At 40.9% G+C, this 20,288-nt stretch overlaps 3 protein-coding genes across 9 annotated transcripts in view; 2 read left to right on the top strand and 1 right to left on the bottom strand.

The window, feature by feature from the left end:
• The window catches only part of asz1 (ankyrin repeat, SAM and basic leucine zipper domain containing 1), a 48,646-nt gene extending 47,258 nt beyond the window's left edge, over positions 1 to 1,388 (top strand). The window contains exon 13 of the mRNA XM_046037671.1: positions 163 to 1,388. Within this exon, the coding sequence (XP_045893627.1) occupies positions 163 to 336 (174 nt within the window). The 3' untranslated portion in view covers positions 337 to 1,388. The remainder of the gene's footprint in view (positions 1 to 162) is intronic.
• A 766-nt stretch (positions 1,389 to 2,154) lies between these two features.
• On the top strand, positions 2,155 to 19,723 carry wnt2 (wingless-type MMTV integration site family member 2). The gene is made up of 5 exons (XM_046037672.1): positions 2,155 to 2,858; positions 3,807 to 4,027; positions 7,635 to 7,912; positions 8,649 to 8,913; positions 16,581 to 19,723. Exons 1-5 carry the CDS (start codon positions 2,776 to 2,778, stop codon positions 16,784 to 16,786), a joined length of 1,053 nt encoding a protein of 350 aa, XP_045893628.1. The 5' UTR covers positions 2,155 to 2,775; the 3' UTR covers positions 16,787 to 19,723.
• Positions 19,569 to 20,288, bottom strand: part of LOC123961888 (suppressor of tumorigenicity 7 protein homolog) — a 66,946-nt gene continuing 66,226 nt past the window's right edge. For all 7 annotated transcript variants that reach the window (XM_046037667.1, XM_046037669.1, XM_046037670.1 and 4 more), the window contains one exon: positions 19,569 to 20,011. In XM_046037667.1, the coding sequence (XP_045893623.1) occupies positions 19,916 to 20,011 (96 nt within the window). In that variant the 3' untranslated portion in view covers positions 19,569 to 19,915. The remainder of the gene's footprint in view (positions 20,012 to 20,288) is intronic.

A 20,288-nucleotide genomic window follows, 5' to 3' on the forward strand; every position in this document is an offset into this window, starting at 1 on the left:
TCCAGACTGGATTAAGTTAAAACGACCTGCAATCCTTCTACTTCCTGCACAAGGTCACGTTGCTCTAACCACAGGATTTGGTGTCTGTTTCCGCGTGTGTGTGTGTGTGTGTGTGTGTGTGTGTGTGTTTCTCATGTCTCATCTCTCCTCATCCTCCCTCAGATGGACGAGGCCGGAGATCGCTGTCATATTCTTCAACCTGGTTCCCACAGCAACTGGAGGATGCGGTCCCTGACCAGAGTAGCACTAAGCGCTCTCGGCGCCAGCTTCCTCTTGCTCCTCTACAAAGCTGCCAGTGGCAAGGTTTACCAGCAGATGTTCAGGAGTGCCTGCTAAACACCTGAATGGTTGTGTTCAGTCAGTTAATGAGCTTGTAATATTTTGTTTTGACTGTAGGTGATAAATTGGATTATGGAAGGACTGATATGTTTTAGGATAAAACAGAATTTTTGTTGTTCTAACACTTTTGTTTTCCACTTTGGTCTGACTGGTCTTTGAGTTTAGTTCTGAATTCTTTTACCTTTTTATGTTTTAAGGGTTTAAGTGAAAATTAAAGTTTCTTATGAGGAACAATTTCTTGCTTAGTCAAATTAAGTTTTAAGTTAAGAATGTTTTAATAATGTTCAGGCCTTGAAGTAACGGATGTCATGGAATACTTCATCATTTTGGGAAATATGCTTAATTCACTTGATCCACTCAACCAGAGTGAGAAGAAAAAGATTGTCATCAACTTCATGTCTGTGCATTGAGTATGGCGCTCGAGCTGAGAGGCAATTAGACTGGAAGCAGCTGAAAATATACACTTTGTCCTTTTATGGGGATGTTGGGGGCTGCAGAGACAATGACTTCCCTCAATGTTCTTGTCACAGTAAGTTTGGCAAACAACCAGCAGTCATTATATTTCAGTTGAGGTATGTATTAATCAAACGAGATACAACTTGTCAGTTAGTGAGCTGTAGAGATGTTAGTTAGTAGATGCGCTTTTTAACATTGGACATAGGCAGACTAGCCGTTTCCCCCTGCTTCTAGTCTTTATGCTAAGCTAGGCTAATTGTCTCCTGACTCCAGTTGCATACTTAACCCACAGCAATGAAATGTTGTTTTTTGTATTTTTTTTTAAAATCAGAGTGCTGTGCCTTTGTCAAACCGCTTATCATTTTAGCCACGACCACCCAAGATTTTCAAAACCCAGAAACATAAATTGTTAATCTTGATTGTTTGTAAGTTATCAGCTCAGTCCTTTAAGTGAGTTCAGCTCAGTTAATACTTGATTTAGCATCTTTCACAAATTCCATTCCAGGTAAATTCAGTCTGTTCAGGCTACGACCTGACTGGTGATGTTGATATTGTAAGAGTTTTTCTCTTCATAAAACGTGTAGTGAAAGACAGTGACCGGCATTATTGTCATTTTGTATGGCAATGAACGAATTACTCTTAATTAAATTGGATTTATATTACACACTTGCTTCAACTACTGCTGCTGCAATAACAAAGTCGCGTTCAGTGGGATGAGAAGAGCAGAGAGAGCTCTCTAAATCTCCTTGTTGTTTTATGGTTTTCTTCCACGGGGATCATGAGAAAAATCCAATTTGCCCATTAATCTCATCTGGTCATGGACTCCGGACCTCCAGATACACCCGGGCCAGATCAAAGATGGAGGAAATGCCGTATGACAGTGGTACAGATTTCCCCGAGAGACTTCAAAAGGCTGTGATAGATAATCCAATGAAATGGACACATTACCTTTTAGGTGCTGGTTTGGGAGAATCAGTGCCTGAATCTTTTAAAACCATCATTCCTGAATTATTAGTTGGACTGAGTGATGGTTTGTATAAGGCTGTAAAATAACAACGCGTCAGGCTTTTGGGGATCAGAAATATTTGGCACCTGTGCGTCATTGGCGTAGCATATGTCTTAATGAACATGAAATTTACCGAATACATAGACATAAAGCAAAATGCATAGGGAGCGTACAGTTTATTCTGTGATGTGGTTCGTAGTTTGTTTAATTATTTATCATATTACTAAATAAAACGCGAGTTTCTGCGTCCGTGTAAAAGTGTTGTGCCCTAAAGATGCGGGACATGTGATGTATGCAAAAGTCACCTTTCGGGACTTCCGGGGCTCCGTACAGTACCCCACAAAAAACACCGGTCCATCTTTATAATCTGCTCCATTGTGTCCGCTGAAATTGAATGTAATCGAGTTTGTGCGTTTTTCTGGTGGATGAAGGGCTGCGTGTGCTGGATGAGTCGTCCCCCCATCCCCCACCGCACAGCGGGCTCCTTCCCTGAACGCGTCGGTGCAGTTTGAGTGAAGAGCCCATCAGCTTGGACCACATCTCAGAGCTGCGGAGCTCCGGTCTGGACGCGATCCAAGCCTGTCTGGTGTCAAACCAGCCTGAACAGATACTCTCAGACATCTCATTTCTTCACCTCATTCCTGAGACGGGAACCCTGCCCGCCCCTTGTGTAAAGCAATTTAAACCTGATAGCTCATCATCTCCACTGAAAATATTTGCCGGACTATTAAGACAGTCGCTCTTCACTTTTTCCTCACAAGCACTTTGCCACCGTGCGGAACCCGCGCCAGCCATGGCTTCTCCGCGCGCACCTCCGTCCTCCCACTGTCCTGTGATGATATAGCCTATTTTTAAAAAAAATCCAAGCTCGATTTGGAGATTCAACAAGTTCTGACTAATGTAATGTTTTATACTTTTCTTTCATCCGTGGAAATGCTCCGTCCAGATCCATAAAGGACCGACGTTTGGTTAATATGAACTTATTGCCAAGTGGAATATGTTTTTATTTGTCTGTAGCAATCTGCTGGCTGACGGCCGAGATCGATGCATCCTGGTGGTAAGTACTGTGTTTTTATAACTTTATTTAAATACTGTTGCAAAGCCCATTGCATTATGCATTCAACTTGTGTAATGTTATAAGGAAAATCAATAGGTTAAACGTTGCTAAATTAATCTCTGGGCAGTAAAATAGTTTGTGATTTGTGTGGAATTATCTCGAGTATTTTTTCCATCCTCCGTTTGATTATTGTTAAATATGTATAAAATGTCTGAATTACCTTTTAAACTGTTTCATAACTACTTTTTAATGAGATATTTCCCAGAGATTGAGTGACTAGCCCCTTCCTGGTTTTCATAACTGTATTTTTTGATAAGTTGAAGACTGAATATTTGGAGAGATACCTCTCCAGGAAAAAGTCATTTGATATAATTTAATTTATCTTTATTTGCTGTCTTTCTCTTGAATCTTTAATGAATATTTGCAAAGGCTCTTTTTCCAAATTCCAAACTTCATACTGCCTGTTATCTGTTCAAACAGCATCTCAGTATAATTTTCCTCAATTCCCTTTTCTTGCTGCTCTGGCCTTACTTTAATGGGTGAAGAAAATCCCTGCAGCATGCAAGTGTTTAAATTCCCTGCCAGTCAATCATCACCTTGTTCTGCAGGTACATGGGAGTGTGGACTTGTTTTGAGTGATTTCAACACAAGTTTCCAAAGAAGACACCTTTAGACTAGTTATTTCATTATCTTTTACTCACCTTTTCTATTTTTGCAGTAGTTAAGTGTCCAACTTTTCCACAAGCTTCAATGTCTCTTGTGTATTGCAGCTACCTGGGCGTGCAGCATACATTGGGTTATTTGCACTTTTGTTCAGTTCAGTCTTTGAGATCATTGACATTTTCCTTCCATTTAGACTTTTCCCTTAATGGATTTAACGATTGAAAAAGTGTCCCCTGATGTTCACAAGTTTTTGGCTTCCTATCTGCCTGCTCCTCCACTTTGCAGGTACATGGGCAGCCTGGGCTCCCAGGTGATGTGCGACAACATCCCTGGTCTCATGAACAAGCAGCGCCAGCTGTGCCGCCAGCACCCCAAAGTGATGCAGGCCATCGGGGCGGGGATGAAGGACTGGATCTCAGAGTGCCAGCACCAATTCCGCAACCACCGCTGGAATTGCAACACCACAGCCAGGGATCACAACCTGTTCGGACGCCTGCTGCTACGAAGTGAGTAGAGGGAGTGCTAGCACTGGGAGAGGACACTTATCTCCTCCTTATTTTAAACTAATGGAGGTTTTAAAAATCATTATCCTGGAAAATGTAGGACAGCAGGGAGGGACTATCTTTAATATAGTGGATCTGAAATTGAACTTTCATGTCCAACAAGCATCCTGCCTGCTGAAATGTCCTTGAGCAATTCACTGAGCCTCTCTCAGCTCCAAGGCTACTGTTCTGTAGTAGTCTACTCATCCCTCAGTAGGACAGGCAAGAGACACATTACACTAAGTAAATACAGAATCACACCATTCAGGGCAAATGTCCCCTGTAAGCTGTTGAAGTTTAGTCTTACCAAAATAATGTCCATCTTAAATACCTCCTTAAGTTTGTCTCCATGAATTCATGTCTGTAGACTTCAGATGAAAGTTACCTTAAATTATAGCTTTTAAATGATCGTTTGTCTGTAGTCGTCATAAAACTCTCATGTTGTGGTTGACGGGTGTCATCTCTAAATGAATAATACGTTCAATTTCATCAAATATGAACATGTAGTTGAATATTTAAATATTTTGTTGCAGGAAAAACACTAACAATCATTTGGCTCGATGCCGTGAGCACAACTAATTTGCATGTGATACTTCAGTAAGTATCATCAGCATTTTGGTGTTAAGGTAATATGATAATTACAGATTTATTATGCTTGTCCCTAATGCTCACTCCTGAGGTAAATGATTTAAGATGCAGGGATGAGGTACATGTGTTAAGCATCTTATTTATGATATGATGACTTCAGGGGCTGTCGGGTACCATAAACACAGCACAACTAAGGATTGAAAGTTAGATTGCCTGTAACAGTATACAGTATGCTGAGTTGTGTTTCAGGTTATTGTGTGCTGTTGGCACCTTTTTGGAATTGATCCCCGCATGATTGCGTGTGTTTCAGCACACTGATCTGTTTGCAGTAACAAACATGTTTGACTGTGTGCCTTAATGTTTAATGCTGACAAATCTAAACAAATGGTTGTTTTTTTTTTTTTAAGTGTTTGGTAGATTTACTGCGACACTGAGGCTTTCTGGGAAACAGATAGTTCCTTCGCAGATTTAATTTGTTTCCCCACAGAGGTTGGATCACATTCCACATCTCGCCTCACTTTACAATTGTACATTTGTCACATCGCTGCAGCTGGTTTATTATTTAAGTGTGTTCTTGTGTTTGTTGGGGGCTAACATGCTCCTCAGAACTTTTGTTATAGAGATATTATGAGTCCTGGTGTGCAGATTTAGTGCTGAAAAGATTTGTCAATGGACAAAACGTTTATCAGCAACAGTTATTCATCAAGTAATTTATTAAGCATGCTTATTGCAGAAATACCCTAATAATATTTGCTAGTTCCAGCTTCTTGGATATAAGGGTCTTAAATTTTTATTGAGTTTTTGGCTGTTGGTCAGACAAAACAAGCAATCCAAAGGTGTCACCTTGGACTTTGGGATGTGATGGTTATTATAGCTTTTTATTTCCCGAAATTGTATAGATAAGACCATTAATTGATTTGAATAAAATAAAAAACATATTATTCGATCATGAAAATAATTAGTTGCAAGTTTATACAAATTTCCATATAAGTGGTATCAGTAACTAATCAGTGTGATTATAATTATGTTTATGTTGGATCCACTTCAGCTACTGTCTCAGTTAGCTAACTACTCTCCACTCAGCCTGTTAAAAAGAGAAATGGTAGAAAATCTGACTTTTCCCAAACAAAAGTAATCCCACCACTTTTAAGGTAGGTAAGCAGCCTGCCGCCGCCTGTGACAGATGCGAGCTCTCAACAGAAGTATCCAAACAAATGAGACGTGTGCGTCTTAGCAGCTAAAATCAGTCTGTATCTCCTGTGAGGATGTGTTATAACAAGTCATAACCTTTTTTTTTTATTGCCACTGGAGGATCATCAGGACCCAGCGGCCTGATGTTCTTCTCCCATGCCCTGAGATTTAACCTGCGAGGCGGGTCCTCTGACTTAGTCCGTTTCATGTTGGGGCCTCTAATCAGCCGTGTGGTATTTGGACCTCCCAGCCGGGCCCCGGCCGTGTCACAGAGCATTATCGCGGCACACCGAGGCCCCGTCAGAAGCCTCCTTATTGTCAATGTCAGCAGGCTAATTTCAAACAATTACACAGGAGTTTTGCCTCTCTGGTGTCTCGTTCTCTCAGCGTTCTCCTCATTAACCTCGTTAGGCACGCTCAACTTAACTTCTGGACTGGGAAACACACACCACTGATATCATTGTCATTTTGTGTTTTTCTACATTCTTTTTTTATTTGGCAAAAAAATTTAACTAAATTTAATTGTTTGATTTAAGAATTAGTAAAATAAAGATTAGGCTTTAGAGACGCTGCTTTGTCCCCTCTTGTTTCTTGACAGTGTTTGATTTTTGCTGCAGTGGACACACTTTGGTAGGCACTGAAAAAACTAAGTGCAATACCCAGTCCTAGTGTTTGCAGAAAATTTAAAATGAGAGACTTTAAAAAAATATGTTATAACTTTGTAGCAGAGGTTAGAGACCGACACACACACACGCACACCCTTTCCCTGCCTTAGCCTTTGATCTCTCTCCGATCTCCCATCAGTTACATGTGGATGGAGATGAGAGGTTTCTATCAGGGCATTGCTGGTAAGCGTTAGCTGTTGATCAATCTTGGAGGTAGATGAAGAGTTTTTCATTTCATGCCTCGCATGAAATGAAAGCTTCAAGCAGACAACAACAAACACGGGTCATACTGGTAGCAGCGTTTGCCAGACATTTGAACATCAGTTGAGTTTACTGACGTAGAGAAGTACACCAGTAGATGTGGTGATTTTTAATCCTGAACTTTTGGTTTTTTAGGATTCTCTGACATAAGTGTGTTGTGTGTTTTTAAGCCACACACAGAATGGATTGTTAACACTTGGGTACTCCTCCGACATGTCTTCATCTAGCGCCGTCATCTCAATTTATACAATACTTATAGCTAAATACCCACAAAACTAATGACATTCTCATTAGCCTTGTTCCTATTGTGTTCAGTGGCAGTTAGCGAATGTTAGCACACTGGCACACTAAACTCAGATGCTGAACACGGTAAACAGTAGACCTGCTTAGCATCAGCATTTTAGTATCATTATTTAGAGCTAGCATCTTAGTGTTTGCTGCTCTAGTGTAACGGACTAGTAGTCCTCTATCATTACATTTTGATGGGTTTGAGTGACTTCTGTGATCCCCAAAAACCATCTACACACATTTGACATACACATCTATGTCTTAATTTGAAAAAAGGCTGTTTTTAGATTCCTAAGAAGTGACTTTTTAGGATTGCAAAGCTTGTAGCTGATTGTAACAGTGTTTCTTTTGAAGTGAATCTTGTTTAATCAAAGAAAAGGTTGGGCACATCCAGGGCTAAAGAACGCATGTGGCGCATATGGTGTAATATAATGCGATCTTGATTATTCTTAAATCATTGAGCTTAATGTGTTTCAAATAAATTGGATTCTTCTGTGCATAACATGAAATCGAAACAAAGACCTGCCTTTGTTAGAGGTGTTGTTCCTTGTTTACAATATTTCACCCTCTCCCCTAAGGCAGCCGCGAGGTAGCCTTTATGTACGCCATCTCCTCAGCCGGTGTGGTTTACACGTTGGCACGAGCCTGCAGCCAAGGCGAGCTGGACTCCTGCTCCTGCGATCCCACTAAGAAAGGCTCATCACGAGATGCCAAAGGCTCTTTTGACTGGGGCGGTTGCAGTGACCACGTGGACCACGCCATGCGCTTCAGCCAGGCCTTTGTGGACGCCAAGGAGAGGAAGGAGAGGGACGCCCGGGCGCTCATGAACTTGCACAACAACCGTGCCGGCAGGAAGGTAAGGAGGCACTGATCATCTAAACACCTCTAATAATGACTTAAAGGGTACAATTGACCAAATGTTTATTCTAAAAAACAAATCTGTACATGTTCACACACAAACAAGGTTAAAATCTACGGCAGTATGTTTTCAAATAGTTTAAACCAATCAGTTGGTTGTCAAAACGGATGTTAATCTGCATTTGATCTTCAGATGTAGTTATCGAATGTATCTTTTGAAATGTATGTTGGGTTTTCAGGAAGGGGTAAAAAGAGAAATCCTTTAGTGTCACTGACATTAATTTGTATTCATAACTCTTTCCAATCCGCCTTGAAATGCTCATTTTAAGAGCGCAAAAAAAAATTAATCGTTATTACAGAATGAGAAAACTTTTAAATGTATTACTTCCTCTACGAACATAATTTATCCACTAAACCAAGCAGATTTACATATTATGCATTTACAGATTTACACCCTGACATGAATTCTGGGAGAAACGGTGAAGGATTTATTTCCAAATATAAAAATTTTCAAATTTAAAAGTAGTATTAAGCAATAAGTTGGTATCAACCGAAAAAACTAAGCTACTTTATATTTATTTTTATTTGCATTATTTAATTATTTGCTTTATAAAATCATTATGGGTGACTGCTATTTGTGTCTAAACTATTTTACGTTACAGTTCACTATCAACTGCTGTGACGATAAGTGCTGTAGCAACTTACTTCCTGTTCTCTTTGTCTCTCCTCGCCAGGCAGTGAAGCGCTTCATGACTCTGGAGTGCAAATGTCACGGCGTAAGCGGCTCGTGCAGCGTTCGGACCTGCTGGCTGGCCATGGCCGACTTCAGACGCACTGGCGACCACCTTCGCAAGAGGTATAACGGCGCCGTGCAGGTGGCCGTTAACCAGTATGGCACTGGGTTCACTGTCGCGCACGCACACTTCAAACGACCCAGCAAGAATGACCTGGTGTACTTTGAGGACTCGCCAGACTACTGCATACGGGACCACGAGTCAGGTAAACACACTCCAAATTTACAGTACCACAGGATCTGATGAAGCAGTCGCTGTGCTGACTAAATGTATCAGATTACACTTGATTACACTTGTAACTTAAGATACACTCGACTTTTCAGTAATCTCTGATTTGGTGATTTGCAGGACCCAGTTGTTTTAAGCAGTTATATGTAATAAGACATATAAAAAAAGACAAACAAATGTAGCCCAGTTTTAACTTTCGACATCTAGATGGTTTTTGTTGTCTTGGTAAAGGTCTGAGTTTTGTTCCACCTGAGCAGAAGTGGCGTTATTCTAATCTTGCTAAATGAACCAAACTTAAAAGAAGTAAACCCTCCTGAGTTCAACTGAACCGGTTCAACAAACATGGTTGGTTGGTGTAAACTGGCCCTTAAAAGGAAAGTAGGAGTGTGAACAAAACAAATTTATCATGAGGGTTGTGAAATGCTTGATCACAAATGGTTTGGTTTAGTCACACAAACAAAACATCCAGCTGGCTAAATCGTCTCAAACCTGCCCAACGTCTACTCTCGCTTTCATTAACACGTTACTCCCCTGTTCAAGGATACACACTCTAAAATGACAGCCTATCTCTTGCCTGTCATGACCCTGACGTTTGCAGTTTAGCGTTTACGTAATATTTTACATAGGCCAGTAATTTTAGCCATCTATAATTAACTTGGACTTGAAAACTACTTTGTGCTACTGTTTTACGAGGGAATCAAATTGAGCATAATTGGTTGTCGCTCCAGTGCGTCAGAAGATGTTTGCATAAAGTTGAACCCCGGCCAGCTTCCCTACGTCATGCCGCTGGGTGACTTTTTTTAGGCTCAACAGTTATTGTTGGTGCCAGCATGTTTTTTGAGGTTCAATTCACAATGAAAGGCATCCTGTCATTACCCCAGTGTGTAAACAGAGATGTAGTGGACTACAGTAGTGGAGGCGGGGGGGTTCAGCTTGTAATGATGTTCCCGCAATAGTCATAAAGTAATTGTTGAGTTTGTAGGTGACATGAAGTGTTGCTGTGTTTGTGTCCATCAAAATTCCAGCTGCTGTTCAACAGCTTGATCCAAATCATCTGGTTCTTTCTGATGTGAGCTTCCGGTATTTTAAGTGATTAAACTGAGCTTTAAGTGATTCAGCAGATCCACTGTCAGATTGTGAAACTCCTCCTGCCTTTAACACCCTTCTTACAGGATCTCACCAGGAGTGAAAATGCATATAAAAATTAGGACTTGTGGAAACTCAACCTGAAGTTTCACTTGTTAGACAGTTTTCATCAGGCCAGTACAATGTCAAAACTGCCTGAGAGAGTTGGTAGAGAGACTACAGTGTTTCATTGGTGCCCAGACATTGGTGTATCTAAGTGAGTGAAATCTGTGTTTATGTATTTGAGCTTTGGAACAAGACTGAGTGTGTGTGAGAAGGAAAATGTTTGTATTTGAAAACTGTGTGAGAGAAAGAGTGTGTGTGTGTGTGTTTTCAGAGGAGGTGGATGCCTGTCAGGCAGCAGATGATCCGTGGCGATCGGGTGTCGGCCAGTTTAAGACCCATTACACACTTCTGTAGGCTGAAACCTTAGAACACCACAGATCATTATAAATCACCACCAATGGAAACACACACACACACACACACACACACACACACACACGCCCAGGGGCACCATTGGCCAGCAGATTTCGGGAGCAGGTTTAATTACACAACATAATACCACACACACTCGCATAGGAGTTTACAGTGTGCTTTGTGTCAAAGCGAGACGCTTCTCTAAAACGTCTCGACTTGGACGCTTACATTCAGTTTAGATTAGACTCACCCACAAATACTAGTTTGATGTTTTTATTATTTTTTTTGCTTGGAAATGCAGTTGAAAGTGCAGGTGGATCAAAAAGTCTGCATGTATGTGCAAACCTTGTCACATGTCACATTTTTCTCTGTGTTTCATTGCAACATTGCAGGTAACCAATCATGGCTCACCCTGAAACAAAACGGTGTGTTGTGTTGAAGTAGGAAGGCAAGGCTGCGTTTGAAATGTGCTATATAAATCAATTAAGATTCAATACAAAACAATTTGATCAAATGAAGTAAAAAGTTGTAAGTGCCCCAAATACAAAAATACAAAAATAAAAAGTTAGGGGAGCTGCAGTTTTTCCATTAAAATTTGGAAATGGCTTGGGTGCATTTGAGATCATGAGCAGCATCGTGGCTAAAAGCAGCTGTTTGGTTCTGACTCGAGCTTCTACCAGTTGACTGCTTCCTAAAGACCTAAGGGCCCTACTGGGTTTATAGTCTTCTAAAAATCACACATTTTTTGGCCTGAGATGATTTATAAATTAGAATCTGTTCTAAAAGTAACTGGCAGCCAGTGTAATAGGGGAAATGTGGTGTTGGTTTAGCACTTTGACTTGGTTGTGTGATTGAGTAGCAGATCTTTGCACTGAGGGAATATTTCTTTCTCAAGGACACTTGGGAGTCAAAGGACATGTTGGATGTTGTATCAAACCTGGGATTTGTCTGTCATGGAACAGTGTCATGTACTCTGTGTTCAGTACAGGTTCTCAGGCACAGTCATGGTCTTTTAGTTTTATGGCCTTTAAAGAAGCATGAAGAATTTTCAGAAGCATGGTTTTTATTTGGGGAGAAAGACTGTTTGGTGATAAAAGCTGCGAGAGCATATTCTAGTCTTTGAGCATGGAGGTTAATTCTTGATCTTTGGTCACTATCTTCTGGAGTTCCACAATGTTTGTTTTTTTTTTTATTTACTTTTGGATAGGGAAAGTTTAGGTACAGACAGGAATCGTGAAGAGAGGGTTACAACCATAGACTGTATAAAAAAGCCTCCATGCAGTCACTCATTGGATTGTGGACCATTTTGAAGCCTCGAATTTGGCATTTTGGCCATCGCCATCTTGTTTTTTTGGAACTGGACGTGACCATATTTGGACGAGAGGGTGGAGCTCGGTTGGCAAGGTGCATCCGTAATTCATGTTTACTGGGATGCTAATTTTTGCTAGTGAAAAACAGGCTTATAATAAAATGTTCTTACTGGAAAAATGAACAGCTGACTCTTAATGTGCTTTTTCAACAGCGCTGGTCAAATGTTCACAGTGCAGTGGAAACAAGTCGCCTGTATCCTGATTGTAGTTTGGTAGCGTCTTGTCAATCATAACATAGCCACGCCCTAAATCGTACCCTGCTTTTTCATCCATTTTCCTCTAAATCAGACCATAATTTACAAAATAACCAACATATTGAAGAAGGCTTGAAACTAGAGGATGTGGCTATAAACTTATTAGGAGGTAGTTCAGGCAAGTGAGAAGTAGTGTCATTTTGCAATTAATTCAAATGGAACTGACTGACTTCTTCTTTTGCAAACAGTGGCCACTGGATAGAATGCAGGTTTAAGGCACTTTGGCACAAATGTCCCCCAGCTGGAATCGAACTGGGGGCATTGCAGTTACTGTACATGGTATCTTAACCACTAGGACACCCCATGAAGTTGAAACAGGTCCAGTTGCAGAAGAACAATTTAATTGGTAGAATTTTGAGAGAGAGATGCTTTGGAGAGTTGAAACAGGAAATCAATCGGTAGCTATTTTGATAATTGATCGATCGTTTGAGTGTGTTTTTCAAGCAGCATTATGATGGTTTGCTGCTTTTCTTTTGTTTTCTTTTTTGGGAGTTGGTTTGACAAATCAAGATGGCACCTTTTTTAGCTTTAAGAACTTTTGATGGGGACGTGTCTCTATGTTTTTTTTTATTTTATACATTTTATAGAGGAATAATAATTTAATTGATAAAATAATGATGCACATTACTTGACAGTGAAAATAATCATCAGCTGTTTCCCTAATATTGACAGTCTCAACATGGCCTTATGGGATGCCTTAATGAAATCGTTTTCCCTTTAACCTCTTAGGGCCCCCTTTTGGGAACAAGTACAGGCTTCACAGCAGACATGAAGGCTTTATATGCTGTGTAAATGTAAGCACCGTGAGGTAACACACACACACACACACACACAGTGTTCGCACTGGGCCTCTCATGAGAGCTTAACTTGCTCCCTCTCTAAAAACCAACTTCTGTGGGACACACAGAGACGGGCATGTAAACTCAATCATGACACGTACTGTACATCGAATCCCTCTCTCTCTTTTAGACACTTGCACAAACATGGATTTGCCAGCATGTCGTTCTTGAAACGTTATTCCGTCTTGTTCCTTGTACCATCACGCATACACACACATACTGGAAAACCTCTCAAAGACATGCAGACTCACCCTCAATCATGCTGGAAACACACAGACTGAAGCCATTCTCACAGATGGACAGACAGAGGCTCAGAGCCCACAGAGATGGTGAGACAGCCCCTCTGTGCCTCTTTAAAGTGTGAAATCAATTTCCCTCGGCCCCGGCGAGGCTCAGGTGCTAAACTCATCTCTCGGCGCCCCCTCATCTTAATTCAATAAGCAGACGCAGGGAGAGAGAGGGCTGTGAGGAAGACTCTGGCCGTGATGTCATCCCTATCGGGGCAGCATACCGCGGATGATGGGCGGGCGGGCGGGCGCGCAGCCAGAGAGGGGCGGGACTTCGGGTCATGCCCAGACATATTACCTGGCGAGGGAATGGAGCAGAAGCAGAATGTAAACATGAGCAAATTCCAGAACAATGTTTGAGATGGTACTTTTGAAGCCAGTGAATCATTTTTTTCGAAATCTTTTATTTATACAGGAGACACACATGTTCTTCTTCACCAACACTTGTGCTCCACAGTCAGATAGTAGTCGCACCTGCACAGTGCAGCCAGCCACAGTCCTCTGCTGGATGAATATCTGCATCACAACAGCTCAGCTTTGGACGCTCCAGTTACAATTCAAACATCTTCAAGATTACGCCACAACTAGAAGAATGCCTACTTTGCTATGCTTTTTTAGGTTATAAATGGCTTCAGCTATTTTCATTATCGGCCAAGTCTATCAATAATGTTTTTGAGTCATTGTTTAATCTGTGAAAAGTCTGGTTGGACAAAATGAGACATGTTGCCTCGGATGGGTAATTTCCAAACTTCCAAAACCCAAATATATTCAGTTTACAATAATATCTACAAAACAGCAAATCCTTTCATTTAAGAAGCTGGAACAAGTGAATTATTATTCAAAAATGGCTGAAACAATTGACCACTTATCAAGATTGTTCTCGACTGGTGGCTTCGAGGGTTTTGGATACCGACCATGTCATTGTAATGTCCTCTGTTTGGGTCCGACTGGGGGCCAATGTTGCATTCTCCATCTCTCTCGTAACTTATTTTCTTTCAGCTCTCTACTATCTAAGATCAACAAATGAAACAAATGGCTCAAATGGGTATTTGACCAATCGCCGGTGCTTTGTGGTTGTTTTTTCCTGCTGTAGACAGTGTACACACCTCTTTGAATCTAGCATAAATTAGTTTTACCTCTTCATGGCTCTGTAATGTTTTCTACATATCTTTCTGTGTTTTGATAAATCAGCACTTGCCAGCCAGGTGGGGTCACTCGTCAACAACTACGAGTCCATTATATATTATTACCATTATGTACACTACAGCGTCGGCAGTTGTCAAGCTTCTAATGAGGAGTCACTTTTTGTTGAGACTGTGTCCGAGAGGCGCTGATTCCCCTTTGTGGGAACTCGACATAACACGGTTTGTTATCTGGAAATCTTGACATGATAACCCAAACTGTCTTGTCACGATCATTGGATGGAAAAAGTGAGGTTCTGATGTGGTAATTATCCAAAATATTATCTGCAGACATTCTCTGCTGGCCGCGATTTTGTTCGTATTTAATAACAGCAGATAAAAGTAGCTGGAAAAAGTCCCTGAAAAGTCCCTGTGGAGGACTGACCGTGTGTGCAGTTCAGGTACGATCATGATCTAGCGTCAGCAGAAGACTAATTAACGCTAGATCATGATCACACATGTCGTGTAGTCTGCACGAGCCTGTTTTTATGTAAATATCACAAAAAAAGTATAAAACAAAGCTTTTGTTGCGATAATTCTAGTGTGGTTATAAAAATAACCGCAGTTATGACCCTTACAGGCTTCCTTAGTTTTATTATAAATCAAGGTGTGGCTGTTGCCTCTGTACAGGTACACACAGATAGAAGTGTGTGTGTGTGTGTGGGCGGCTGGAGGCGAGATTCAGGAGAAAGTGAGTGTTTATCCGTGTGGTCAGTCTGAGGAGTGCTCTGTGTGTGTGTGTGTGTGTGTGTGTGTGTGTGTGTGTGTGTGCGCGCGATGGTTGTCTCCTGTAAAATGAACAGCTGATGAAGAGCGGGAGTGCAGGCTGACGGCTCCTATCATCAATCTCTCATCTCTCCTCCGTCCAACTTTCATCATCTTACGCGCACCCCCTGACCCCTCCTCACCCCCCTCCCAGTCTCATTTTTAGTATACAGCCAGTATTATTACACTGTGCTCCCATTGGCTCTTGATAACCAGCACAGCTATTCTGATTGGACACATTGCAGCTTATGTACCCGCCAAGTCACATCTTCATTCCACATCGGAGCAACCGTGTGAAAGGGACACTTATAGGTGGAGTATTCCTTTAAGACTTATTCAATCCCAAGTAATTTCCCAGGATGCTTCTCACCTATTCAGCCTGGAATGATTGTCAGTGTAGGTGTCAAATGGCTCCTACGGTAAATCTCATTTTGGAAGGGCGCTACTGAAATGTGTTTTTGCCTTTTAAGTGAATAAATCTAACGTTTGTGCAGTGGGAAATGAAGTTAAATCCTACTGCTGCAGTAAAATGATTTAGCCCCAAGACGCAGTTAAGTTCATCTTATGTCAAACTAGTCAGGACCATTATGTGTAGGAAGAAAAGCTTAAATGTGCATTAAGTAAGATTTTTACTGTTTTTTTTTATGGATAACTCTTTGTTTTCAATTTGTCAAAAAAAATTTCTGAAAGCAGATTTTTGCCTTAATCAGTATGAAAAATACCTTCTGACATTCATCACGACCTGTAAACATTAAAATAATACATTTGATTATCAGAATGAAATCTGCCAAATAATTGAGTGTGAGAGGGTAGTTTGTTTTTTTTACCATCATTTGTAAAGTGATCTCAGTACTGTTGAAGGGATTTTTCTTTTGGACACGTAAGACCTGCTCACTGGTCGGACACATTTTCTTTGCAGCTTCCAACTTTTCAACTCTCAAACTTACAGTATAGATCAAAAGGAAATAAAAGGCTTAATTGTTGACACACCCTAATGACGTTAGAGATTTTTAGCAGGTCATGGTTGTCGAAAAAGAGGTCCGAAACGCCCCGAGATAGTGTTTTGGAAACATGCACCCAAAAGATGTTTTGTGCTGCAAGAAGAACCTTTTCCAGGAATAGTCAAGAGATAAACAGGGAGAAACTACTAATGTGCAGGCGATTATGCACTTGTTGTTGTTGTTGTTTTGTTTTTTTTTAAACCGCAAAAAATATATTTTTGATTTTCACCTATTTTTAAACTTTAACCCCCAAAAGACTACCAAAGACTAGATGATGTCACAGTTTGTAGAGTGAGAAATTAGATCAATTATGAATGCAAAGCAAATGATGATGAACGCGTTTACTTTAACGTCCTTATAACCTCACTGACCACCTCTTTCTCTGTGTCTCTCTGTCCACAGGTACGATGGGGACGGGAGGGCGGGTCTGTAACCGGACGTCTCGCGGCGTGGACGGCTGTGAGGTGATGTGCTGCGGTCGAGGCTACGACACGTCACGGGTCAGCCGGACTACCAAGTGTGAGTGCAAGTTCCACTGGTGCTGCGCCGTGCACTGCCGCGACTGCCACCAGCAGGTCGACGTGCACACCTGTAAGGGCCAGACGTGACCTCACCGCCACGGAACTACTGACCGCTCATATCAAACCAGCAGCCATACTGGTCATTGTGTAAAAACTACTGCGTTTGTACTGGGCCACATGTTCTAAGTGACAATCAATAGAATATCTCGACTCCATCCTCGGTGCTAAGCTCTTATTTCAGCTGTGTTTCCGCACTGCGCTTCCCAAAGATCACTGGTCAATCAATCTAATTACACAGCTCAGGGCAAAACTCTGCTGTTGCCTTTAAAGAGCTTCCAGACTTCAGATGATCAGAGCAGAAAATGTAAAAAGCTTCCATCAACATATTATAGGTTAAAGGAGAAACGGTAGTGAGCTGTGCATTTATTTAATAAAATATATCCACTACAACTACTTTATACAGCAAAACCTAGCTTTAAAAGCCTGACTGGCGTAATCAGAGTTGTTTAGTTTTTTATCTTTCCGAAACACAGAAAAACATAAAAACAGCCAAAAATACACTGAAAATATCTTAAATTATATAATCTACTGTAGAGTTTTGAAATATCTCAACAGGGAGAGACAGTTACCTTGTTCCCTGTGCAGTCTGAGAATTTTCCAACCATTTAATGTCTCTTTCTCCTGTATGTTTTCAGTTTTACGGTTCAATTTGAACTCCTTACCTGTGAACATAAATTTGTTTTGTCATGTCAGGGGCTCATTCTCTTCCAACAGTGTGTTACCCAAAACCACAGGCAATTACTCTCCAAACATTCAGTGTTCAGGCCTGGAAACACCACTAGAATGAAAAAGGTGATAGTTGCTGCTGCCGTTGTGCCAAAAAACAAAAAGCTAAAGCTCACTTTGGACTAAGTTATGTTACTGAAGCTTAAATATTTAAAAACTCACAAATCACAAGGGTGCCACATTTTTCATTCATAACGGCAAATTTTTCAGCTATTTGTTCTTTACGGTTTGAGGCTTTCTGTTTAGCACTCAGCGAGTATGGTTACAAACGCACTACCTGGATAGTATTCCAGATTTCACAGGTATTCTTGTTAACATCTTGTTCAAGTAATTTAAATTCGGATTTTAAAACAAATTGAACATTAAAAGTAGCTTTAAACTCATTAGCTGAAACCAGAGTTAAGAAATCTGTTGCCGTAATCTATTTAAAAATAAAATCTATTTCTTTGGTCAACGGGTTAAGGTTAGGGTTAATTTAATATTCTGAAAGACGCAGTTCTCTAACTTACAAACTTGTTAACATTTGGAGCGCTCCAGATTCTCCACAAGGGGCCAATGTTAAGTCATTAGGTGCGTTTGACTTGATGTGGCGCTTCGCAGCACTGACTTTAACGTGATGCATGCTGAACTTAGTAAACAGTAAAGCTGCTGCTGTTTAACACTTTAACACTGCAGTCTAGTATCGTCACAGCTGCAATATTTTGTTTTTACAGCTTCTGTTTTGTTTGTTTTTATTAGTTTTACATTCATCAGTTATACATTTAGACAGATGTACAAATGACTGACAGCACAACAGCAGCCAAAAAAGATTCTAAAAGCATATGTTGTAACTAATGGCGCAAATGCAACAGTAACTGTCCTTGCCTGTAGGTGGCGACATCAACTTTTCTACAGCTGCAGCCTTTCATACCTGTAGGTGGAGTAGGTTGGATCCGAACTGCAGGTCTGAAATCGTGGCTCTGCAGTTGGCTTGACGAGGTTTTAGTCCACTTGTATTCTAACATTGTTGTTAATTAACAGTTTAGGATGTATTTCAAGTAGTACTTGGTGACCTTACATATCAGGCTTTAGTTAATTTAATTTTAGGATGAGCGTGCCCTGTTGTCTAACAGCCTAATAAAGAAAAAAGATAATAGTCTGTGTACATAAACAATCAAATTCACTGTTATTTGCAGCCTCCAAATCCAGCACTTAGGAGTTAGAAGACTGCAGCCTGAACAACAGCTTTTCACTACAACAACCTGCTGTCCCAGATGTAAGATGTAAATCCATTGTTTCCTCTCTTATTTCACTGTATTTATTTACTCTCCAGTTCAATAGTAAAGTCCTGTTTGAAAAGATTACTGACGCTGAGTCTGTAACTAACTGGTTACTTAAGAAAAAACCCTAATATGACCTGTACAACTGAACTCCCCAGAATAAGCGACACTGTACATTTCACTCTGCATCCCTATTTAAACATTAAAAAGTCTAGGTTTGTTTTGATTTTCTTACCAGACTACAGCTTGTTCCAAAACTGCAAGTGTCCAAACTTAGTTTTTCCGTCTATGTAAATATGTAGTTGTGTAAATTAAAATCAGATGTATAGTGAATGGAACCATATTCTGTAATCAATAGGCAGACTGCACATTTTAGGTAATTAACGCACTTCACTTCCTTCTGCTGTGCAAGCCAATCACAGAACAGACTGCACACGTGGTGTAGTAAAATGGGCATAAATATATTTCATGTGTAGGCGTTGTGTCTCAAATACAGAAGTCAAGTTTTTAACAAAGAGATCAACTAAGATCACAGCTTCCCTCAGCTTCACACAAAAGCACCTGGTGGATGCAGGTAAAACTCTTCTCCTATTTGTGGAGCGAGATGTCAAGGTTGTGGATGAAAACGCACATCAGAAGATAAGTGAAGGATTCCACAGATAGTGAAAACCTACCAGGTTGTGTTTTGCGGTTTCAACAGCCAAATAGCACTTGAAATGACCGGCAGCTCCAGATGACTGTCGGCTGTATTCGGGTTTCGATCTGGGTGAGGCGGTTAAACACCGTGTGAATCAAAGTGGCGTGAAGAAGCTGGCTTGCAGCAATACACAAAAAGTCCTTTATTGTATTTTTTTGTCTTCTCACTTTTTTTAATGATGGCAATTGATCACCTCTTTTTGTACAACAAAAGAACAGCTTTAAATGATTGAAAACCCCCAAAAATGCAAACATATCAAATAAAGTCAAAACCAATTCTGGATTCCGTTGATTTGCCTTTTTGTTTCATGCCTCCCCCCCCCCGTCGTCCTCAGTTTGGTTTGAACTTGGTAATCTTGGCACAAAGGTGTGTCAGTCCAGTCCAACGCAGCATTCTGGGTTTCAGTTCAGCTGTTTCTGTCTGGATGGAGGTCTGCTCCTGGGTCTGATTCTGGTCCTGTCCGGGAGGTCGGGGTCAGATGCGGGTGAGCTGGTGCCAGAGGCTGGACGGCAGGATGCTCTCCACCTTCTCCATGATGAAGTTCAGAGGAGCAAACAGCGTGCTGAGGAACTACAGGGAGACAGACAGTAACAGCCACACATCAGCAGGAGGTCATTAACAGAGAGCACACGGCCTCTTCATGAGCCACGACTTCAGTTTCTCTTCAGGCTGAATCATCACTGAAACCAGCTGACTTTACTCTGTGCCACGCTGGTTACCAAACACAATATGTGACTCTTCACTTGAATTAGCTGATCAACGTCCCTTAAAGGTTGCATCATTTTAAAATAAGATTTAGTCATTTTTGTTTTTATTCATAAAAAGTAGTCAAGGAGAAAAAGGCCCA

Source organism: Micropterus dolomieu, linkage group LG22, assembly GCF_021292245.1.
Source record: "Micropterus dolomieu isolate WLL.071019.BEF.003 ecotype Adirondacks linkage group LG22, ASM2129224v1, whole genome shotgun sequence".
Lineage (NCBI taxonomy): Eukaryota > Metazoa > Chordata > Actinopteri > Centrarchiformes > Centrarchidae > Micropterus > Micropterus dolomieu.